This window comes from Gymnodraco acuticeps, unplaced genomic scaffold, assembly GCF_902827175.1.
Source record: "Gymnodraco acuticeps unplaced genomic scaffold, fGymAcu1.1, whole genome shotgun sequence".
Classification (NCBI taxonomy): Eukaryota; Metazoa; Chordata; class Actinopteri; order Perciformes; family Bathydraconidae; genus Gymnodraco; species Gymnodraco acuticeps.
This window is the reverse complement of record NW_022990921.1, coordinates 483,571-505,044: the sequence shown is the minus strand read 5'-3', so window position 1 is coordinate 505,044 and position 21,474 is coordinate 483,571. Positions and strand designations below refer to the sequence as shown.

Sequence of the window (21,474 nt, the reverse complement as noted above, 5' to 3'; positions counted from 1 at the left end):
TTCAGACGGAGGAATGCACCGGGTTCGACTCTCTTTCTAGCAGCTCTGTAGCCCCAACCACGAGTAACGTTTCCACGTCAGGTATTGTATGCTAGCTTGTATCGGCGCCATATAGACTGGCGCTGGCTTGTATGCTAGCAGCAACACACGGAGTTAACTACATTACATGGGCTAATGATCAGCTCACCGAGGTCTACCAACCAAAAATAAAGGAGGTAACAGAGTTATTCTTTATTTTGTTAAAGTTTCAGCTATAGATGAGAGTAACAAATGCGTCACTTCCGGGCAAAAATTACGGCTCCGCCCACTTTTTGGGGAAAACAACGCTGTCAGTTGAACAGCGGTCAATACAAATTCTGAAGTTTTTGTCAATCGGATCAGAAATGAAAGAAAACCGGAGACTTTTGGATCTTCAAAGAGCCCGGTTCCAATGGCCAGACAGGCAAACAATTGCATTAAGCCATTAGAAATCGACGATCGGGCTCGATATATGGTTAAATATAGCAGTAGGCTATCGATTTTCATAGATGAGAGTAACATCTACGTCACTTTACGGCCCCGCCCACTTTTTGGGGAAACAACGCTGTCATTTGAATGGCGATCGAGCCTGAAGCCACAGAGCTCTTCCTTTACTGTCCTTTCTTCTTAGACGAAGTACAGAAACACGTAACTCTGGATTATTTTTAATGTTTGAGGTGCAATAAACGACACAGCAGCTTTTTGGCATGATAAAACTATTATGTTCTGCCTCGCTCATGAGAGTAACAGCTGGAGAAATTACAGCCTCGCCTACTGATTTTAATTTAACCATATATCAAGACCGATTGTCGATTACCAATGATCGAATGTAATTGTTTGCCTGACTGGCCATCGTAATCGAGCTCTTTGAAGATCCAAAAATCCACGGTTTTCAAAAAAATTTGATCGCATTGGCAAAAACTTCAGAATTTGTATTGACCGCCATTCAAATGACAGCGTTGGGGGGGGGGGCCGTAATTGTTGCCCGGAAGTGACGTAGGTGTTACTCTCATCTATTCTGTTTACAGTTCTGTCATCAGATTATTTAATACGATTTGTTAAAACATTGTTGTTTCTTTTGATGTGAAATATTATTTATTTAATTTAAATAAAAAGCAATGTTAATTTTGTTCACAATTTGTTAAGTTAATTTAATAATATATGTATTTTTGAATCAAGTATTCCTCTTTATTGTCGTCTTTGTTAGTTTCCACATGCCTAAAACAACCTCAAGCTAAATCTAAAAGTTGATGGCTAAATAAGAGCGTTTGAGAAATTGTGCAAGGCATACAGTAATAGTCCGAATAGTCGATTAATCGATAGATTAATCGATTATCAAATTAGTCGTTGCAGCCCTATTATCCCATGTATAAATAAAACGTGTTATTCAGCAACCCTTGCAATTTGGGATTTTATTTTTGGTTGGTAGACCTCGGTGAGCTGGTCATTTCAAAAGTAGCTCGCCAGCCAAAAAAGTGTGGGAAATCTGCTAGAAATCTAGTGATGAGTTGGGGAAAAAAATGATCATGGCTTATCTTCTGTGTAGAGAAGCCATCAATGTTTATCCAAGCTGCGTTCATTGAGGACAACGTGCAATTAATGGAAAAGTGTTTTGCATTGTCATTTAACCCTCCTGTTGTCTTCGGGTCAAATCTGACCGATTTACTACTTTCATCAATCATAACTTTTGTGTCCTTTGTTTTCAATTGATTTTAAGTGAAGAGAGACAAACACAAATATTCAAGCACCTTTTTGGAATGAAATGATATGTGTTTATGTGAATCAGTGTCTGATGTATTGATTTCTTGTTCGGTAAAATATAAAGCCATCATCCATCTGTTGATGTGTTTACGAGATGTGAAAAATCATGTGTTGACATGAGGAGGAAGAAAAAGGCAGCACTAAGGAGAGGATGTGAGATGAGAGGAATCAAAGCCTATGACCTTCACCTGACCTTTCACATTCTCACTTCACCTCACGTTTAAATTATTTATCTCTGTTATTTGTTATTTACTGATTTGCTGAACCACACAGTCTCCAAAGGACTTTCAAAACGTTATATCTGAAAGGTTTAACATGTATACATAATGTAGGAGCAGCCCCTCTTAGTTTTGCCCTTCTGATCAAATTGATGCCAAAAACAATAAATTGCTCAGGTCACTTTTTATTATGAAGTGTGATTTCGTCTCACAGCAGGAGGACAGCGCCCCCCTGTGGTCACATGATCACACTGCAGCTGCCTCTAGGCACTTTATTGGGACATTTAACAATCGTTTCAACACTTTTCAATCTGTGGAAGTTCCATTTCAAAATAAAGCTCGACTGTATTGATTTCATTTTGACATGATGTGTTATCAGGAGCAAAGACATCATATTAATTAGCTTTGATATTTTGAATAAATTGATTTTGAAACTTTGTAAGAAGAGGGGAAAATGCGTGTTACGTTTTAATATTTGAATGTTACTTTTCTAAACCTCCATCTTTTGAAAGGTTTGTGGCAGAGATCCTTGGTTATTTGCGGTGGAACAAGCATTTAAATCCTTGACATAAAAAAAGGAGAAACCATGAAAATTGCAATAGAAGTGCAGATTTCCATAGTAAAGTTTCTTAAATAAAGTAAAATTGTCAGTTATGAACACGACTTCAATAATTCACAACTATTACTGGTGCATAAACATAATTTTAACGTAGAAGTTGGTCTAACTGTGAATCATTGAATTACTTTAATATATAAAATGCATCTTCTTGTTTTAAATGATTATCTGTTGTATACAACATGTTCATCTGTAAAGTAGCTGGCTGATACATATTGAAGTAAAGGGCAAAATATTCCTCTTTGCAATGTAGCGCAGGAAAAGTATAAAGTGGGATCAAATGAAAATACTGAAGTACCTCAATTGTACATAAATAAAGTACTTATTTACTTCCCACGGTTGAATAATGCAAGGCGGAGACGTTACTGATCATCTTTAATGACACAACAGCCTCAAACATCAATAAATTAACATGTTGCTGAAAAACGAAAGGGAACAGCGTGTAATTTCCCTGTTAGTTGAGACTGAAAAGCTAAATATATATAGTTTATATATATATATATTTAGCAATAGCATAATGTGACATTGACCCCTATGCAGTCACTGTCAGCATCAGAAAATAAGACAAAACAAAATACTCAATAAACTTACAAAATGTTATAATATCCATAATTGGAGAATAAAGAAAATATGACCGCTGAGATTTATTGCATTATATTTAAGTCAGACGATAAAAACCTCAAAAACCGTGACACGTGGGACTTAGCTGACTTCAGGCGAGCCGAGTCTTCCTCTGGTCTCTCCCACTCCAAATCATGTTGAATAAAATAATCATAGCAATCAGGAAAAACAATTATGCACCAACCTTTCTTAAAATGACGTGTGTTACCTTGAGATAGAACTGATAGATCCTGTTGACTTTTAAAAACAAAGAATATTGAACTCCGATTCCACATTGTAGTATTTTATATTACTGTAGAGATATTAAACTCTAAAGGAGATTATGGAATTCATGTTTTCTTGCACGAAAGAGAACATCCATGCTCTATCCAGCTCAGTTAGTTTCCAGAGGTTGTGAAGCTCGACTGCAGATGTTTTGAAAGAAGTATAACGTTTTTTCCAGAAGGAGTATCTAATAAATGTCCTCAAGTGGGTCAGCGTCAGAGGACAAAGACTACGAGTTTAAAAAGTAAAAAAATCTGGAAAGAGGTGAGATTACCAGATCTCTGCCTTAGCCGCCACTAGCATAACACACCTCAAACCTCTAGGCAAATTGTTGGCTGTTGAGTTGCATTGTGGGTAATGTAGGCGGCCGTTTTTTGACAGAAACGACGACGATACCTCATGATTCTGACAGTGTTAAAGAAGTGCAATTATGAATGTTTTTTTTAAAGCGGCTGTAAGAACACTGTAAAAATGACCCAGATTAAATCAAACACACCCTGAACAAATGAATAAAAAGATAAAATAAAAATTGAACGACACGCTTTGTTGCGGTGGGATATTGGGCAGCATCGTGTGGAACACAGGAAGCGCCTCCTCCACTTCCTCCAGTTTCCCTGTTTGCAGTGCGGCGGGCAAACACAGCTCACAGGGTCCATTTTCCTGACGTTAGATTCTTCTTCACTTCTTTTTTAACTGCAGTTTCCTCCCCATTTCCACCACACACTTTGTCTCTTTTTGTCCACCTCTCAGGTGCGTCTCCTCTTGGCTCCCCCCGGGCTCGCAGGGTTGGAAGACGACAGAAGTTTCTCCGCAGCTCGACTCCTCTTCCTTTTCTCCGCCTCTTTCCCTCCTCCTCCGCCGCCTCCTCCTCCTCCTGCCGCCGCTGCTCCTCCTTCACTCCCTCCCTTCTCCTTTTCCCGCTCTCGCTCTTTTTCCCGACTGCTGCTCGTTCGCTCCGACATCTTCACCGATGAGTTACTGCCTGGAGACAGAGAAAGAGAGACAGGAAGCAAATCATATTTACACAAAACCTTGTTAAGATTCTACTTTAAAGAGTCCTCTCCTGCTGATGTTCAGGTGTATATCAGTATGTAGTGTCTCTACTTTAAAGAGTCCTCTCCTGATGATGTTCAGGTATATATCAGTATGTAGTGTCTCTACTTTAAAGAGTCCTCTCCTGCTGATGTGCAGGTGTATATCAGTATGTAGTGTCCCTACTTTAAAGAGTCCTCTCCTGCTGATGTCCAGGTGTATATCAGTATGTAGTGTCTCTACTTTAAAGAGTCCTCTCCTGCTGATGTTCAGGTGTATATCAGTATGTAGTGTCTCTACTTTAAGGAGTCCTCTCCTGCTGATGTTCAGGTGTATATCAGTATGTATTGTCCCTACTTTAAAGAGTCCTCTCCTGCTGATGTTCAGGTGTATATCAGTATGTAGTGTCTCTACTTTAAAGAGTCCTCTCCTGCTGATGTTCAGGTGTATATCAGTATGTAGTGTCCCTACTTTAAAGAGTCCTCTCCTGCTGATGTTCAGGTGTATATCAGTATGTAGTGTCCCTACTTTAAAGAGTCCTCTCCTGCTGATGTTCAGGTGTATATCAGTATGTAGTGTCTCTACTTTAAAGAGTCCTCTCCTGCTGATGTTCAGGTGTATATCAGTATGTAGTGTCCCTACTTTAAAGAGTCCTCTCCTGCTGATGTTCAGGTGTATATCAGTATCAGAGGTTGCGCTAGACTTTTTCACTGCCCGTCATTTTGACGGACAGTATCGTAAAACTTCTGTCAAAATCCAGAATTACCCGTCGGCCTTTACACAACTCTGACGAGGGGGGGGGGGGGTAGCATGCTCGTGAACTGTCAACGGGGGGGGGGGGGGGGGACAGTTCACATGCGCCGTGTTATGCATGGTTGCTGCACCTCGCGGGAGCGTGCACAGCGTAAAGCCAAAAACTCACAGACATTTCAATGATTTGTACGGCACAGTTAGGTTTGGAAACGGTATGATTTCCTTTTTGGAGGGCATGCATAACACCGGAGCCTCGCTGCGGGGAAACTTTGGCGCTGTTCCGAGTTTGTTCTAATCTGTCAAAATGACGGACTGCTTTCAGATTTGTCCGTCATTGTTAAAAAAAAATCTGTCATAGACGGAAAATATTTGGTTAACGCGACCTCTGATCAGTATGTAGTGTCCCTACTTTAAAGAGTCCTCTCCTGCTGATGTTCAGGTGTATATCAGTGTGTAGTGTCTCTACTTTAAAGAGTCCTCTCCTGCTGATGATCAGGTGTATATCAGTATGTAGTGTCTCTACTTTAAAGAGTCCTCTCCTGCTGATGTTCAGGTGTACATCAGTATGTAGTGTCTCTACTTTAAAGAGTCCTCTCCTGCTGATGTTCAGGTGTATATCAGTGTGTAGTGTCTCTAATTTAAAGAGTCATCTCCTGCTGATGTTCAGGTGTATATCAGTATGTAGTGTCTCTACTTTAAAGAGTCCTCTCCTGCTGATGTTCAGGTGTATATCAGTATGTAGTGTCTCTACTTTAAAGAGTCCTCTCCTGCTGATGTTCAGGTGTATATCAGTATGTAATGTCTCTACTTTAAAGAGTCCTCTCCTGCTGATGTTCAGGTGTATATCAGTATGTAGTGTCTCTACTTTAAAGAGTCCTCTCCTGCTGATGTCCAGGTGTATATCAGTGTGTAGTGTCTCTACTTTAAAGAGTCCTCTCCTGCTGATGATCAGGTGTATATCAGTATGTAGTGTCTCTACTTTAAAGAGTCCTCTCCTGCTGATGTTCAGGTGTACATCAGTATGTAGTGTCTCTACTTTAAAGAGTCCTCTCCTGCTGATGTTCAGGTGTATATCAGTGTGTAGTGTCTCTAATTTAAAGAGTCATCTCCTGCTGATGTTCAGGTGTATATCAGTATGTAGTGTCTCTACTTTAAAGAGTCCTCTCCTGCTGATGTTCAGGTGTATATCAGTATGTAGTGTCTCTACTTTAAAGAGTCCTCTCCTGCTGATGTTCAGGTGTATATCAGTATGTAATGTCTCTACTTTAAAGAGTCCTCTCCTGCTGATGTTCAGGTGTATATCAGTATGTAGTGTCTCTACTTTAAAGAGTCCTCTCCTGCTGATGTCCAGGTGTATATCAGTATGTAGTGTCTCTACTTTAAAGAGTCCTCTCCTGCTGATGTTCAGGTGTATATCAGTATGTAGTGTCTCTACTTTAAGGAGTCCTCTCCTGCTGATGTTCAGGTGTATATCAGTATGTAGTGTCCCTACTTTAAAGAGTCCTCTCCTGCTGATGTTCAGGTGTATATCAGTATGTAGTGTCTCTACTTTAAAGAGTCCTCTCCTGCTGATGTTCAGGTGTATATCAGTATGTAGTGTCCCTACTTTAAAGAGTCCTCTCCTGCTGATGTTCAGGTGTATATCAGTATGTAGTGTCCCTACTTTAAAGAGTCCTCTCCTGCTGATGTTCAGGTGTATATCAGTATGTAGTGTCCCTACTTTAAAGAGTCCTCTCCTGCTGATGTTCAGGTGTATATCAGTATCAGAGGTTGCGCTAGACTTTTTCACTGCCCGTCATTTTGACGGACAGTATCGTAAAACTTCTGTCAAAATCCAGAATTACCCGTCGGCCTTTACACAACTCTGACGAGGGGGGGGGGGGGGAAGCATGCTCGTGAACTGTCAACGGGGGGGGGGGGGGGACAGTTCACATGCGCCGTGTTATGCATGGTTGCTGCACCTCGCGGGAGCGTGCACAGCGTAAAGCCAAAAACTCACAGACATTTCAATGATTTGTACGGCACAGTTAGGTTTGGAAACGGTATGATTTCCTTTTTGGAGGGCATGCATAACACCGGAGCCTCGCTGCGGGGAAACTTTGGCGCTGTTCCGAGTTTGTTCTAATCTGTCAAAATGACGGACTGCTTTCAGATTTGTCCGTCATTGTTAAAAAAAAATCTGTCATAGACGGAAAATATTTGGTTAACGCGACCTCTGATCAGTATGTAATGTCTCTACTTTAAAGAGTCCTCTCATGCTGATGTTCAGGTGTATATCAGTATGTAGTGTCTCTACTTTAAAGAGTCCTCTCATGCTGATGTTCAGGTGTATATCAGTATGTAGTGTCTCTACTTTAAAGAGTCCTCTCCTGCAGATGTTCAGGTGTATATCAGTATGTAGTGTCTCTACTTTAAAGAGTCCTCTCCTGCAGATGTTCAGGTGTATATCAGTATGTAATGTCTCTACTTTAAAGAGTCCTCTCCTGCTGATGTTCAGGTGTATATCAGTATGTAGTGTCTCTACTTTAAAGAGTCCTCTCCTGCTGATGTTCAGGTGTATATCAGTATAGTGTCTCTACTTTAAACAGTCCTCTCCTGCTGATGTTCAGGTGTATATCAGTATGTAGTGTCTCTACTTTAAAGAGTCCTCTCCTGCTGATGTTCAGGTGTACATCAGTATGTAGTGTCTCTACTTTAAAGAGTCCTCTCCTGCTGATGTTCAGGTGTATATCAGTGTGTAGTGTCTCTACTTTAAAGAGTCCTCTCCTGCTGATGATCAGGTGTATATCAGTATGTAGTGTCTCTACTTTAAAGAGTCCTCTCCTGCTGATGTTCAGGTGTACATCAGTATGTAGTGTCTCTACTTTAAAGAGTCCTCTCCTGCTGATGTTCAGGTGTACATCAGTATGTAGTGTCTCTACTTTAAAGAGTCCTCTCCTGCTGATGATCAGGTGTATATCAGTGTGTAGTGTCTCTAATTTAAAGAGTCATCTCCTGCTGATGTTCAGGTGTACATCAGTATGTAGTGTCTCTACTTTAAAGAGTCCTCTCCTGCTGATGTTCAGGTGTACATCAGTATGTAGTGTCTCTACTTTAAAGAGTCCTCTCCTGCTGATGTTCAGGTGTATATCAGTGTGTAGTGTCTCTAATTTAAAGAGTCCTCTCCTGCTGATGGTCAGGTGTATATCAGTATGTAGTGTCTCTACTTTAAAGAGTCCTCTCCTGCTGATGTTCATGTGTATATCAGTATGTAGTGTCTCTACTTTAAAGAGTCCTCTCCTGCTGATGTTCAGGTGTATATCAGTATGTAGTGTCTCTACTTTAAAGAGTCCTCTCCTGCTGATGATCAGGTGTATATCAGTATGTAGTGTCTCTACTTTAAAGAGTCCTCTCTTGCTGATGTCCAGGTGTATATCAGTATGTAGTGTCTCTACTTTAAAGAGTCCTCTCCTGCTGATGTTCAGGTGTATATCAGTATAGTGTCTCTACTTTAAAGAGTCCTCTCCTACTGATGTTCAGGTGTATATCAGTATGTAGTGTCTCTACTTTAAAGAGTCCTCTCCTGCTGATGTTCAGGTGTATATCAGTATAGTGTCTCTACTTTAAAGAGTCCTCTCCTACTGATGTTCAGGTGTATATCAGTATGTAGTGTCTCTACTTTAAAGAGTCCTCTCCTGCTGATGTTCAGGTGTATATCAGTATAGTGTCTCTACTTTAAAGAGTCCTCTCCTACTGATGTTCAGGTGTATATCAGTATGTAGTGTCTCTACTTTAAAGAGTCCTCTCCTGCTGATGGTCAGGTGTATATCAGTATGTAGTGTCTCTACTTTAAAGAGTCCTCTCCTACTGATGTTCAGGTGTATATCAGTATGTAGTGTATCTACTTTAAAGAGTCCTCTCCTGCTGATGTTCAGGTTCATATCAGTATGTAGTATCTCTACTTTAAAGAGTTCTCTCCTGCTGATGTTCAGGTGTATATCAGTATGTAGTGTCTCTACTTTAAAGAGTCCTCTCCTGCTGATGTTCAGGTGTATATCAGTATGTAGTGTCTCTACTTTAAAGAGTCCTCTCCTACTGATGTTCAGGTGTATATCAGTATGTAGTGTCTCTACTTTAAAGAGTCCTCTCCTGCTGATGTTCAGGTGTATATCAGTATGTAGTGTCTCTACTTTAAAGAGTCCTCTCCAGCTGATGTTCAGGTGTATATCAGTATGTAGTGTCCCTACTTTAAAGAGTCCTCTCCAGCTGATGTTCAGGTGTATATCAGTATGTAGTGTCTCTACTTTAAAGAGTCCTCTCCTGCTGATGTTCAGGTGTATATCAGTATGTAGTGTCTCTACTTTAAAGAGTCCTCTCCTACTGATGTTCAGGTGTATATCAGTATGTAGTGTCTCTACTTTAAAGAGTCCTCTCCTGCTGATGGTCAGGTGTATATCAGTATGTAGTGTCTCTACTTTAAAGAGTCCTCTCCTACTGATGTTCAGGTGTATATCAGTATGTAGTGTCTCTACTTTAAAGAGTCCTCTCCTGCTGATGTTCAGGTGTATATCAGTATGTAGTGTCTCTACTTTAAAGAGTCCTCTCCAGCTGATGTTCAGGTGTATATCAGTATGTAGTGTCCCTACTTTAAAGAGTCCTCTCCAGCTGATGTTCAGGTGTATATCAGTATGTAGTGTCTCTACTTTAAAGAGTCCTCTCCTGCTGATGTTCAGGTGTATATCAGTATGTAGTGTCTCTACTGTGACATGTCTCCATGCTTTAATGTTCAAAAAGCTCTTTATTTTTCTCACACTGCCTGTGCTTCTTTGCACCCTCTGTCTGAAACCAGAGCCCAGTTTGCTCTGATTGGTTAGCCTTTGCAGACCATTTAAACTCACACAAACCTTTTTACACACACACACACACACACACACTACAGGAAGGGAAGATCCCCAACAAAGCAGAATATGTCCCCTTTAATCCTAATCCTTTTTTTATATAAAGAAAATTATTGTGGTCAGTGTTTCTCAGTCTCGACATGTGACAGAAATGGACATGAATGGTTGTAAATGTTGTTAGATGACAAAACCAGCCTGTTTTCTGGCTATTCTAGTGATTAAACCTTTTAAGCCCCAAGCCTGTTTTTAAGGTCTCAGGCTCGAAAATGACATTCCCAAAACAAATGACTATATCTTCACTTCTAAAAAGGGGTAAATTAATAATCTTTTGATTAATAAAACAAAAACTGAAAATGAGTCTTACCGTAGCTGTTTCAGATCAAAAGTTGTGTTCAATGGCAATAAAACCGCTGCTGAAGGTTAATCCAATGTGTCTGTGTCACTTTTCTAAATCTCTCTAAAAAGGTCAAATGTCACTTGTTTGCATCAATCTTGATACAGGGTACTTATTATATGTTATAGTTTGGATTCCTAAAGCTTTTAGTCTACCATCCCATCATTCAAGGGTTTTCACTATAAGTCATGTTTATTTTTTTGGACGGAAACTATAATGTACATTTTTTTTTACTATGTTCAATCTGAATTTACTTAAAATAAAAACATCTATATTGATTCTGACTTTTCTACATCCAACTCACAGGTTTATCATTGCTTTCAGAAAAAAGATTATTAATGTAACCCTTTTAGAAGATATGGTCATTTGTTCTGGAAATGTCATTTTCGAGCCTGAGACCTGGAGAACAGGCTCGGGGCCTAACAGGTTAAAAGGAGGCAGTAATGCCCACAGAATTTAACAAGCTGCTCGGCGAGTAAAGAAGGATCTAAAAACAATGCTGGATTTGACCTAATTTTAAAAAATCAGCTTTGCAAATGTTACAAAAAATGACACACTTTGGTGAGAGCTCAAGGAAACAAACAAGGTATTTATGGGAGAAACATGAACTGTAAATGTTAGATTGTATTTAATCTTCCCTACAATGTGAAAGAAACGTTTCTAATTTAGAAAGTGTAAAGAGACATGAAAAGGTTTGACATGAGACAAAGCTCAGCTGCAGAACAAAGGGGGGATACTTCAGATTAGGGATCGACCGATATGGCTTTTTCAAGGCCGATACCGATACCGATTATTAGTAATCAAGGAGACCGATAACCGATATTTGGAACCGATATACATTTGCAGTAAAATCAGAAAATCTTGGTGTCAAAATGTAGAATAACACAAACTCAACACAACTCAACACAACTTCTTTGAAATGCATTTAAGCCTATATTATGTTTAATTAACTTTTAAACATCTTACAACTGGTTTCCTCTCTGTGCCCTTTTCTTTAGTGCAGTTATCTGCAATGAGTTAGAGAGAGAGACAAGAAGTGGGGCTGCAGGCTGACATGCTTAACTAACAATAATGCTTAATTTATTAGATCTGTCTATCTAGCATAACATCCCAATAAGCTGCTAGCAACTGCAAAACACTAGTGCTAGCTAATGTTTTGCAAACTATTAAAAGTGAGGCTCTTACAGTAGACCTAACGTTAGTCTAGTAGCCTCACTTCTAATATTTTGCTAAACATTTGCTAGATACATGTTGGCTAGCTAATGAGCTTCACATATCAACCTGAAAAACTGCGAGGCTCCACTCGCAGCCCCTCCCCCCCACCCCAGTTACTCCGCTGCGAGACGCTGCACGCACCCCCAAATCTGACTGACTGTAACTGGGAAACTGATAGAATTGGATCAATAGATCTTGGTGTTTTTGCAACTTCAGCGTAGGGGATAGGGATGTTTATTGAACTTCGGTTTAACACATGTATGGCTCTGCCGCTCAGCGCTGCTGCTTGCTTCAGTCTGTGTCTGCGTTCTTTCGCACCTGCCTGTAATCTGAGAAGGTCCCGCCTCTCTGGCTGGCTCCCGCCCGGAAAATCTTCAGTAATAGCCTATCAGATAGCACTGTGGGCGGGACATTGCTCGTGTACACAGAGTGGTGACTGCAGCCAGAGAAACGGCCGCATCAGAGCCAAAGTTTTATCGGCAATTTGATAAAAAAAGGCCGATACCGATAATCGGTCAAATGCCGAATATCGGCCAAGCCGATTATCGGTCGACCCCTACTTCAGATGTCAGGCACCTGAACCCTTCAGCTACCAGAGCACTCCATATGATGGGAGCATTACAAAGATATGGTGGTGGTGGGGGAGTGAGGAGTATTACCTTCTTCATGTGTAGCTGGAGGTTCCCTCTCCATCCTGAACTCTTCTTTGGTCTCCTCTTCCGAGCCCAGCTTCCCTACAAACACAGAGACAATATATAGAACAGTTAAAGGAGTAAAACATTTACCACTTCAGTGACTCAAAACCACAGACTATGACTCAATCGAAAGTGACGCATAGAGAAAGTGCCTCTGAAATATCTCATCAACTATTGACATTCATGTTCCTCTCAGGATGCACGTCAACAATTATCTTTATGTAGGCTTTCATGTAAGAGGAAATTAGCATTGTCTAGATGTATTGATTTTATTTCTGCGCCTACCTTGAAAACAGCTAGCTATTAGCATTGATCAGTATTTATTACAGACTAGTGTTGCACGGTGTACCGATACTTGAAAGGTACCGCGATACCCTGCCGTTACAAACGGTACGATTCCTCCGTTTCATTAGTATCGGTACTTTAAGAATGACGGGGAAAAGTACTCCGGTGAGAAAGCGCCGTTTTAATAAGAGCCGTGTATGATCAGCGCTCTGCTTCCACTCCCTGCACTGCAGCCGTGCCTGCAGTCCTGCCCCTCTCAAGCACGCTCTAAGTGCCTCCCCTCTCTCGTGCACGCGGCCACGCTCTAGCTGCCAGAGCATGTGAGAAAACGAGAAGCATGGCTGCAAGTGGGAGTGCAACTACCGCTGCGCCTCGGCTTGTTGACAAATAAAACGGCAGAAGCGAAATTTGGAAGTATTTGAACTATATCTCTGACAGTGACGGCCCGTCCACACTACAGCTTCGACAGCTTCAAAAACGGTTTCCAACGCGTCTGCCCATTCACTTTGAATGGGGCGACGTCACGTTGCCTCGCTTTTCGCCAAACTGAATTGTGGGTAGCAGAGCGGTCCGTCTCCGGCGTCAGAAGTTGAACATTGTTCAAGACGCCGGAGTAGCCAGTGCCAGCCAATCAAATCATATGCCAGTACAAGCTCTAGCCAATCAAACCGCTGCTTGTGTGTCAGGGGCGGGAGATTCATGTGATTGGTTGTTGGTCGAGCTTCAGACGCGCCCAGCTCCAAGCTTTTTTTGAAGCTGTAGTGTGGACAAAGTGAGGGCAAGCCTACGGACACCACGAGGCCTGTCTGTGAGACATGTTTTAGATCCCTGCAAACCAAGGGAGCCAACACATCAGACTTGGCTAAGCACCCGCCGACCGGAATCCAGAGCTGTTTAAAGAATTTAAAGACAGACAGGTTAGCGAATGTGATAGATAACATAATTACATCATGCTCAAGCCCATGCCCTCAAATCTAAGTCAAACAAGTGTAATTTATTTTGTGACAAACGAACGTTTTCGTAGTTTGACGAGGCAATTAATGGCAATGATAACTGTCTAATATGGCTATCTTTTTAGCTAACTTACCAATGTGGCTAACATCTGCAATATACATTTTGTCAATAATTATTTATATTACTGTAGCCTACTATTACATGTTAATAAAATATAAAAAAAATTATATTTTATAAAACAAAAAAGTTGTTTGAGATGAGGCTTAATTTGATTTAATACGAATTATTGTCATTTATTTTGTTTATTGTTCTCATTGTTTAAAAGTGTGTGTTATGGTTCTGGTGTGAAATAAAGCACAATAATTACATTTAAGATTGTTTCCCTTTTTTTTAAGAAAAGTATCGAAAAAGAATCGGAATCGCAATTCTTGACTTGGTATCGGTATCGAAATCAAAATGTTGGTATCGTGACAACACTATTACAGATACTGATTATAACTTCACCTTCACAGAATCTGTCTATTGCCAAGTCCGTTTCACATGCAAGGAATGTGAATATGGTGAATATTGGAACATACATTTGCACAGTCGGAGAAAAATGAAATGCACAAACAAGAGCTGCTATTGAAAAAGAAGAAATGTATTAAAAACTATTATAAGATCTAAACATGTGTGCAAGAAACGTAAATATACAACATTACAATAAGAATATGATAATGACTGTAAAGAAAATATGAACCGTCTATCTTAGTGGTGCACGATAATTATCGGTCCGATATTAGGAATTATGACGTCATCCCGATACCAGTATTAATAGCCCCGATAATATACAATATATTTTTTGGGTAAAAAAAAAGAATAAATACTGCGGTGTGGGTGGATTGGGATGAGGGGCGCTTGTTTTTCACTCGGCTCCTCCCGTTTTGCCAGTACTGTGGTATTAGTGGTTTAGGAAGAGGGGAGTTCTTCACAAATCCAGCGCTCCCTAACTCATGCCTGGCTGTGACGTAAATGGTGTGCGGCCGTGAAGCCAGGACAGTAAACAAACATGTCGCCGGTAGTATGGGACTATTTCAAAGTTTCAGAGTTAGATAGTTCGCTTACTATTTGTATTAACGAATGCAATGCAGAAGTTCCACGAGGAGGGAAAAAGGCAACGAGCTATAATACTTCCAACCTGATTAGTCACCTGAAACATCGCTACGATGGTGTGTTAAAAGCGTACGAAGACGCCTGCGCTGCTAAACTAGCGGCGAATCCAAAGCCAGCTGCAAAGGCACCGGGGCTTTTACCTATCGACGAGGCTTTTGGAAAAGGCACTTTATTTGGGAAAATAAATATGGTCACTTTGAAGAGTCAAAACTGTTCTTGGCTTTGTTTTGTTCATAGTAGTAATGCTCATGTCATTTGCTCACTACTAGTCTTTTTTTTACCACCAGGTGTGCAAAAACTACAGGTACATTTAATATATATATATATATTCTATTATTATCGGTTATCGGTATCGGTCTTGAGAAGCAGGAAGTTATCGGTATCGGTTTCAAAAAACCAATATCGTGCATCCCTAGTCTATCTGGAATTAAAAGTGAAAGAGGTGTGCAGTGTTGGTGCTAGTAATGTACAGAAATGTGTAAAATTGTCAGCAAATAACAGATTTACGTGACTAAAAATGTATCTAAAAATAAACATGTTGTAGTTATGGCACCGAACCCTCAGCATCATCACATGTCAGCAACTATTAATGTGTGAAATGTCAAATACAAGGAACTGAGGCGTTTGCTTGTGCCACAAACCTGAAACCCACAGAACAGCTGTACAAGAGGGCTATCAAGGTGTTTGACAGGAAGCCACATTCATACCACCACTGTACCATCCTTGAAAAACACAATTTATTGAGTTTTGACAATTTAAAGTCTTTTAAAAGTATGTGTTTTTTTTATATAAGTGTTTACATGGACTGCCCCCCCCCCCCCCTCCCTTAGGGGAATTCATCCACAGAAAACACACTGGACGCTGCACTAGGTCAGAAACCAGAGGAGACTGTGAAGTCCACCGTAGACTAGGGCTTTCCCGAATACAATTTTTCGGGCTCCGGATATTCGGTAGTAATCAGCAGCACATATTCGAATATTCGGCCCGCGCGAGCGAACCGCTTCAACACGTGTATTTCGGTGTATTCACGGCATTCATTTTTTTATTCTACAGTATTGTTGTTTTATAGTTATTTGTTAATGTAACCCAATTTGCATTGTGTTTGTTACTTTCGTTGCAGTTGTATATGTCTCCTATTTATGGACATGCTTTTATTTTGAAGGAGAGTTAGTGCTGTTGACAGGAAGTTGTTGTTGCTTTGGAAACAATGTGATGGAGATTAACGGAGAAACGTAATATCTACATATAAAGACGGAGAAAGTAAACGATAACGTTTATGGTTAAGTGTTAGCACCCCCCAAAGAGGCACAAGCTCTTTCGTTGATATTGGAGATTTCAATAAATTCAATTTGAGAAAAAACAAACAAAACGAATATCCGAATAACGAAATTGAAACCCGAATTGTAGGGATGCTCCGATCGCCAATTTCAGGCTGATCGCCGGAATCATTATCGGCCGATACTGATCACTGATCGCCGATCCGATCGAGTGGGCGGGGCCTAAATGGAAGATTTAAACGTCACTTTAAATCTTCCATTTAAAGTGATGTTTAAAACTCAGTTAATGCTCATTCACTGGCGCTTCCACAAACAACAATCAACTTAATTATGACATTCAAATGATGTACATTATTCAAGTTTACATTAACTTTGGAGAATAACACGGGAGAAATTAGCGGAAGCGCTCTCTTTTCCTCTCTCCCTCTCTCTCTTTCCCCCCCTCTCTCCCCCTCTCTCTCTCCTGACAGCCTGTCAGTATCTCATGCAGCTCGCTGATCCAGTAATGAGTGACCCGACAGTGAAGAATAAATATATTTATAACTAGTTTAGCTTGTTCCAGAGGTAGATAAAATAGCTAAGTGTGTTAGGTCTAACTCTTGTGTGTTTCGCTCCGCTTACCGGTCCGGCGGGCGGAGCTGCAGGATTTCTGCTTCACACACACACGTTGCATTCCGCTATTTTATTGTCTTTTTCGGACACCTTAAATTAATGCCAGACCGGTGAAGACATTTTGGCGAGCTTGCTTTGCCGCGCACAGAGAAAAGTGTCATGTATTTTACGTCATGCGATCGGCTCTCGCGATCGGCATGTTTAGAGAGCACCGATCGATCGGTAGAGAGTGAGTATCGGCCGATCTTGATCGGTGACCGATCGATCGGAGCATCCCTACCGAATAGTACTCCAACGAACGAATATTCGGATACAGCCCTACCGCAGACGGACCACTTTCTGACAAAATGTCCTCTCCAATAAAGGCAGCTCTTTGTGGAATAGCCTCCCAACTGAGATACGGGATTGTCCCACTCTCAATAGCTTTAAAGGTCAACTGTTTTTGCTATGTTTGTAAAATGTAAACTTCTTAAATGTTTTATGTGAGGGACTGCGGATGGAAATGAGCTCAAAGCTAAATCTGGCACTGTTACGCTTGATACATTTGAATGTTTTAAGTGTTCATTACTGTGCATTGTCCCTGCCAAATAAACGATTAAATGGAAATGAGGCGGAAATTACAGAAATAAGATCTAAATTATTGATGTTATTATTCTCACCTTCTTTCACTTCCTGGATGATGTCATCAGGCAAAGAGAAGCTCTTCTCTGTGTTTGGAAACGGCAAAATCTCCGACTCGTGCTGCATCTCACACACACACACACACACACACACACACACACACACACACACACACACACACACACACACACACACACACACACACACACACACACACACACACACACACACACACACACACACACACACACACACACACACCACACACACACACACACACACACACACACACACACACACACACACACACACACACACACACACACACACACACACACACACACACACACACACACACACACACACACACACACACACACACACACACACACACACACACACACACACACACAGAGAGAGAGAGATTGTGAACACTGTCAGCTAATGCTCGACTCACAGTGTGTATGAGTGTGTATACGTGTGTGTGTGTGTGGTCGAGCATTAATATACTTGTGGGGACCTAAATCTGTTTACACAGTCACGTGTGGGGACTGGCTTCCCTTATGGGGACAAATTGGAGGTCCCCATAAGGGGAATCATTAATTTTAGGGTGAAGACTTGGTTAGGTTTAGGGTTAGGGTTAGGGATGTGTTGGTTATGGTTAAGGTTAGGATAAGTCTCCAGGAAATGCATGTAAGTCAATGTAATGTCCCCTGAAGTGATGTATACATGGTGTGTGTGTGTGTGTGTGTGTATGTATGTGTGTGTGTGTGTGTGTGTGTGTGAGTGTGTCCTCACCAGAGCCTGCATGTCGTACATGGTTCCCAGATGATCCCAGATGACGGAGGAGGAGACCTGCCTCCCGATGTTCTGACTGAACTTATCTCTGATGCAGATCATGTGGAAGTGACGGTTCACTCCTGGAGAAAGAATCAAATAGTCAAAAGAGAGAAAAAAAGAAAGAGTTAACAATCTGTGTGCAAACGACAAACTGACTGCATAAACTTTTTATATATAGAACAATTAAAAAGGGCTTTGTATGGCGAACAAGGGGTTAAAACATATCTGGACTGCAATGAGACAATATAAATAGTACAAGAAGGAAAACACTATTTACTTTCTCAGAATCAGAATACCTTTATTCGTCCCACAGAGGGGACATTTACAATTCAGTACATTGATGTTTCCAGACACCAATGTGCGTTACCATCTTACACTTATAGCACATTATTATACGCATCTTGTGAGCCTAAGCGACAAGTGCTACCAAATTATATTAAAACTATACTTTGAAGACAGTGCCTTATGATTATTAAAGGTTAGATCAAACTATATATGTGACTTGAGCAGTGCATATTACAAAACAGAAATGCAATCGATAACATTTCCACAAAAGGTATTTCCTGAGGGTCTAAGGGGGCTTTACCTTCTACTTTGTACCATTACTCCACTACATTTGACAGCGTTTCAGATTATCATTCATCCAATTCCTGCCCAGTTAAAAAGGTCTGAGAAAAGCCTCTTGAATCAGCTGGAAAAGGCATCCTTACAACAGGGCTGTTTCTCTGAGAAACTCATTAAAACATGAGAAGTCACATGGTGGAACGTGTTGTTGTCTCTGTACAAAGCTCCAAATGTATGATGATGTTATTGAATATGATGCATTGCTTCAGATTAAACTAGCCATGAGTATAATAAAGTTAACATTAGGCTTAAACATATAGCAGTAAAATGCGATATACACAATAATGCAGCAGTAATATAAATCCAACAATGTGAATACTTTTACACTGTGTGGTAAGAGTTTTTTAATGTACGTACAGAAGATGGTTGTAACTAAATACATATACTCAAGAACTGTACAATTTTGAGTTACTAGTACTTTAGTTGAGTATTTCCATTTAATTACACTTATACTTCTACTCCACTACACCTTATAGGGAAATAATGTTATTTTATTCAACTACATTTACTATTTTTAACAAAATACATCTCTAAAAATATAACTAGTGGACTAACTCTTTAACTCAAATATTTTAATATTTTACAAAAAGTAAATCTGAACTTTGTCTTCAACAGTAAAGTGCTACTTGATGCCACAATAGTATCTAGAAATGTCACAAATATGTTGCCAATTATTATTACTTTTGATACTTTAAGTACATTTTGATTAGAATACTTTTGCACTTTTACTTAAGTAAGATTTTGTACGCAGGACCTTTACTTGTAATGAAGTATTTTGACCTTAATGTGGTGGTACTTTTACTCAAGTAAAGCTTCGTAGTACTTCTTCCACCACTGTTTACATGTGTCAATTTTACATATACTATATAAAAACGTCTTCCAACCATGTCTGCTGCACTGCTTATTGTAAAAAGAAATAAAAACAAGTAACACACTATAAACGGGAAAGTGTGTCGTAGTTAAAATGTTATTTTATTCCATTATGATGTGTGACGTTGTTGTTGTTGTTGTTTTTAAATGTAGCTGCGTGGTGTCTCAGATCTGGTTTAAATCAGATTAAACTAAATGATCTCCAAGAAAACACCTAACTTTAGTAAACAACAACATTTCCAGGACCATCCAGAGTCACTTCAGGGACTCAAAGTCTGTCCGTGACCCCCGGTTTGGGAAACACTGATAAACTGGTAGAAGTGGACAGCCGTTTACGACCGTTAAAGCTAACATGCTAATATGCTAACACCGTCTCTTACCGACAGGTTTGTGTCCGATCATCGCGTGAAACAGACAGACCTCCACCTCGTGGCTCCACACCACCGAGTCGTCCCCGGTGACCAGGCCCGAGTCCGGTGGCTTCTCGTCAGTCTGATTTAGGGTCACATCTGCCTCCCCCATTTTTAACTAAAAAAGGCTAAAAACAGGCAGAAAGAAGAAGCTAACCGAGCCACAGAAAGCTGCCGGCAGCCGGAAATACGAGACTACTTCCGGGGATTATTTTTTCAGAATAAATTGTCTACATCACATAAATATTATTCCCCAAAATGTAATTTGACATTTATATGTTATTAGGTAGATAACAAAGCCATGTTAATGATAAAGGAATGCACGATATAATATTGTAATATTATAAGGAAATGTAGTATAATAGTCATGTATATACTATCCAATGTATATGTTTCTGCTTCTGTAGTTTATGTCTATCTGTTGGTGCAGTATGTTAGTCTTTTATAGAATAATCTATCCAGAACCTTTTTTATTGAGTATTCTTGCTACTAGTACGTCTCTTTCATACTATAAACGTTATTTCGATCTCTCTGTCTGTACAAACACACAGAAAAATGACTTTATTTGGATGACAGTATTTTGAAAAGTATTTTTTTTTTTGGAAAAGTATTTTTAATGATATCATAACTTTTTTTAACATATGTAACATCAAGCTGTCTGTGGCTCTTTCCTGCTGTAACGATGCACATTTCCCCTCTGTGGGACTAATAAAGGTATTCTGATTCTGATTACAGTTGACTTTGAGATATGTATATATATTTATATGCTGTTATAATTTCTTATTTTATTGTATTGTGTTTATACTTTTTTCCACTTTTGAAATAGTGTAATGCCTCAACACAATGCAGACAGAACCACCTTGTTTTCCCCTAACCTACTAAATAATTAACTAAACAAAAACAAAGACATAAAGAAAGTAATAAAGGAATGTCCGATATAGCAGCAGAAATAAATAATTATTTTCATTATTAATCAGTAGGCTACCAGTTGCAGTTGTAAAAATTCTGAATTTATCTTCAGAATAAAAGCCAAAAGGTCAACAGCACTATCTCTTAAAACATTTAATTATGCTTATTAATAAACCAGCAGAGCTTTAAAAAGAAAAAAAGCTAGAAAATACATAGCGTGCTTGTCATGTAATAAAATGGGACAGACCTTATTGGGTAATGTTTAGATAATCAACTCAACCTTTTTGTAATTATTGGCTGTGTGATCTACATTCGTATCACTTGTATTAATGTCAGGTGCCTAAAGAGGATCCTCAGCTTTATTTGTTTTGTACCGTCAACCCATTTTCACTATTTGTAAGGCGTGTGGTGCAGTGGGTTGTGCGTTGGTGTTCAGATCAGGGGGTCACAGGTTCA

At 40.0% G+C, this 21,474-nt stretch overlaps 1 protein-coding gene across 2 annotated transcripts; it reads right to left on the bottom strand.

Moving 5' to 3' along the window:
* Positions 1 to 2,971: 2,971 nt before the first annotated feature.
* mrgbp (MRG/MORF4L binding protein) lies at positions 2,972 to 20,314 on the bottom strand. Of its 2 annotated transcripts, none has more exons than XM_034234012.1 (5): positions 20,080 to 20,314; positions 18,164 to 18,285; positions 17,404 to 17,491; positions 12,429 to 12,503; positions 2,972 to 4,480 (listed from the first exon to the last, which is right to left on the bottom strand). In XM_034234012.1, the coding sequence occupies exons 1-5, from the start codon at positions 20,219 to 20,221 to the stop codon at positions 4,245 to 4,247; spliced, it is 663 nt and encodes a 220-aa protein (XP_034089903.1). In that variant the 5' UTR covers positions 20,222 to 20,314; the 3' UTR covers positions 2,972 to 4,244. The 2 variants fall into 2 exon arrangements, with proteins under 2 accessions (XP_034089903.1, XP_034089904.1); XM_034234013.1 differs by having other exon boundaries at positions 17,404 to 17,485.
* Between the last annotated feature and the right edge of the window lie 1,160 nt (positions 20,315 to 21,474).

Coding starts and splice junctions, on each gene's coding strand:
- mrgbp (XM_034234012.1), bottom strand. CDS start 20,221: ATGGGGGAGGCAGATGTGACCCTAAATCAGACTGACGAGAAGCCACCG. Junction 18,286..20,079: donor GATCGGACACAAACCTGTCG/GTAAGAGACGGT, acceptor TTCTTTCTCCAG/GAGTGAACCGTCACTTCCAC. Junction 12,504..17,403: donor CATCCAGGAAGTGAAAGAAG/GTGAGAATAATA, acceptor CTGTGTTTGTAG/GGAAGCTGGGCTCGGAAGAG.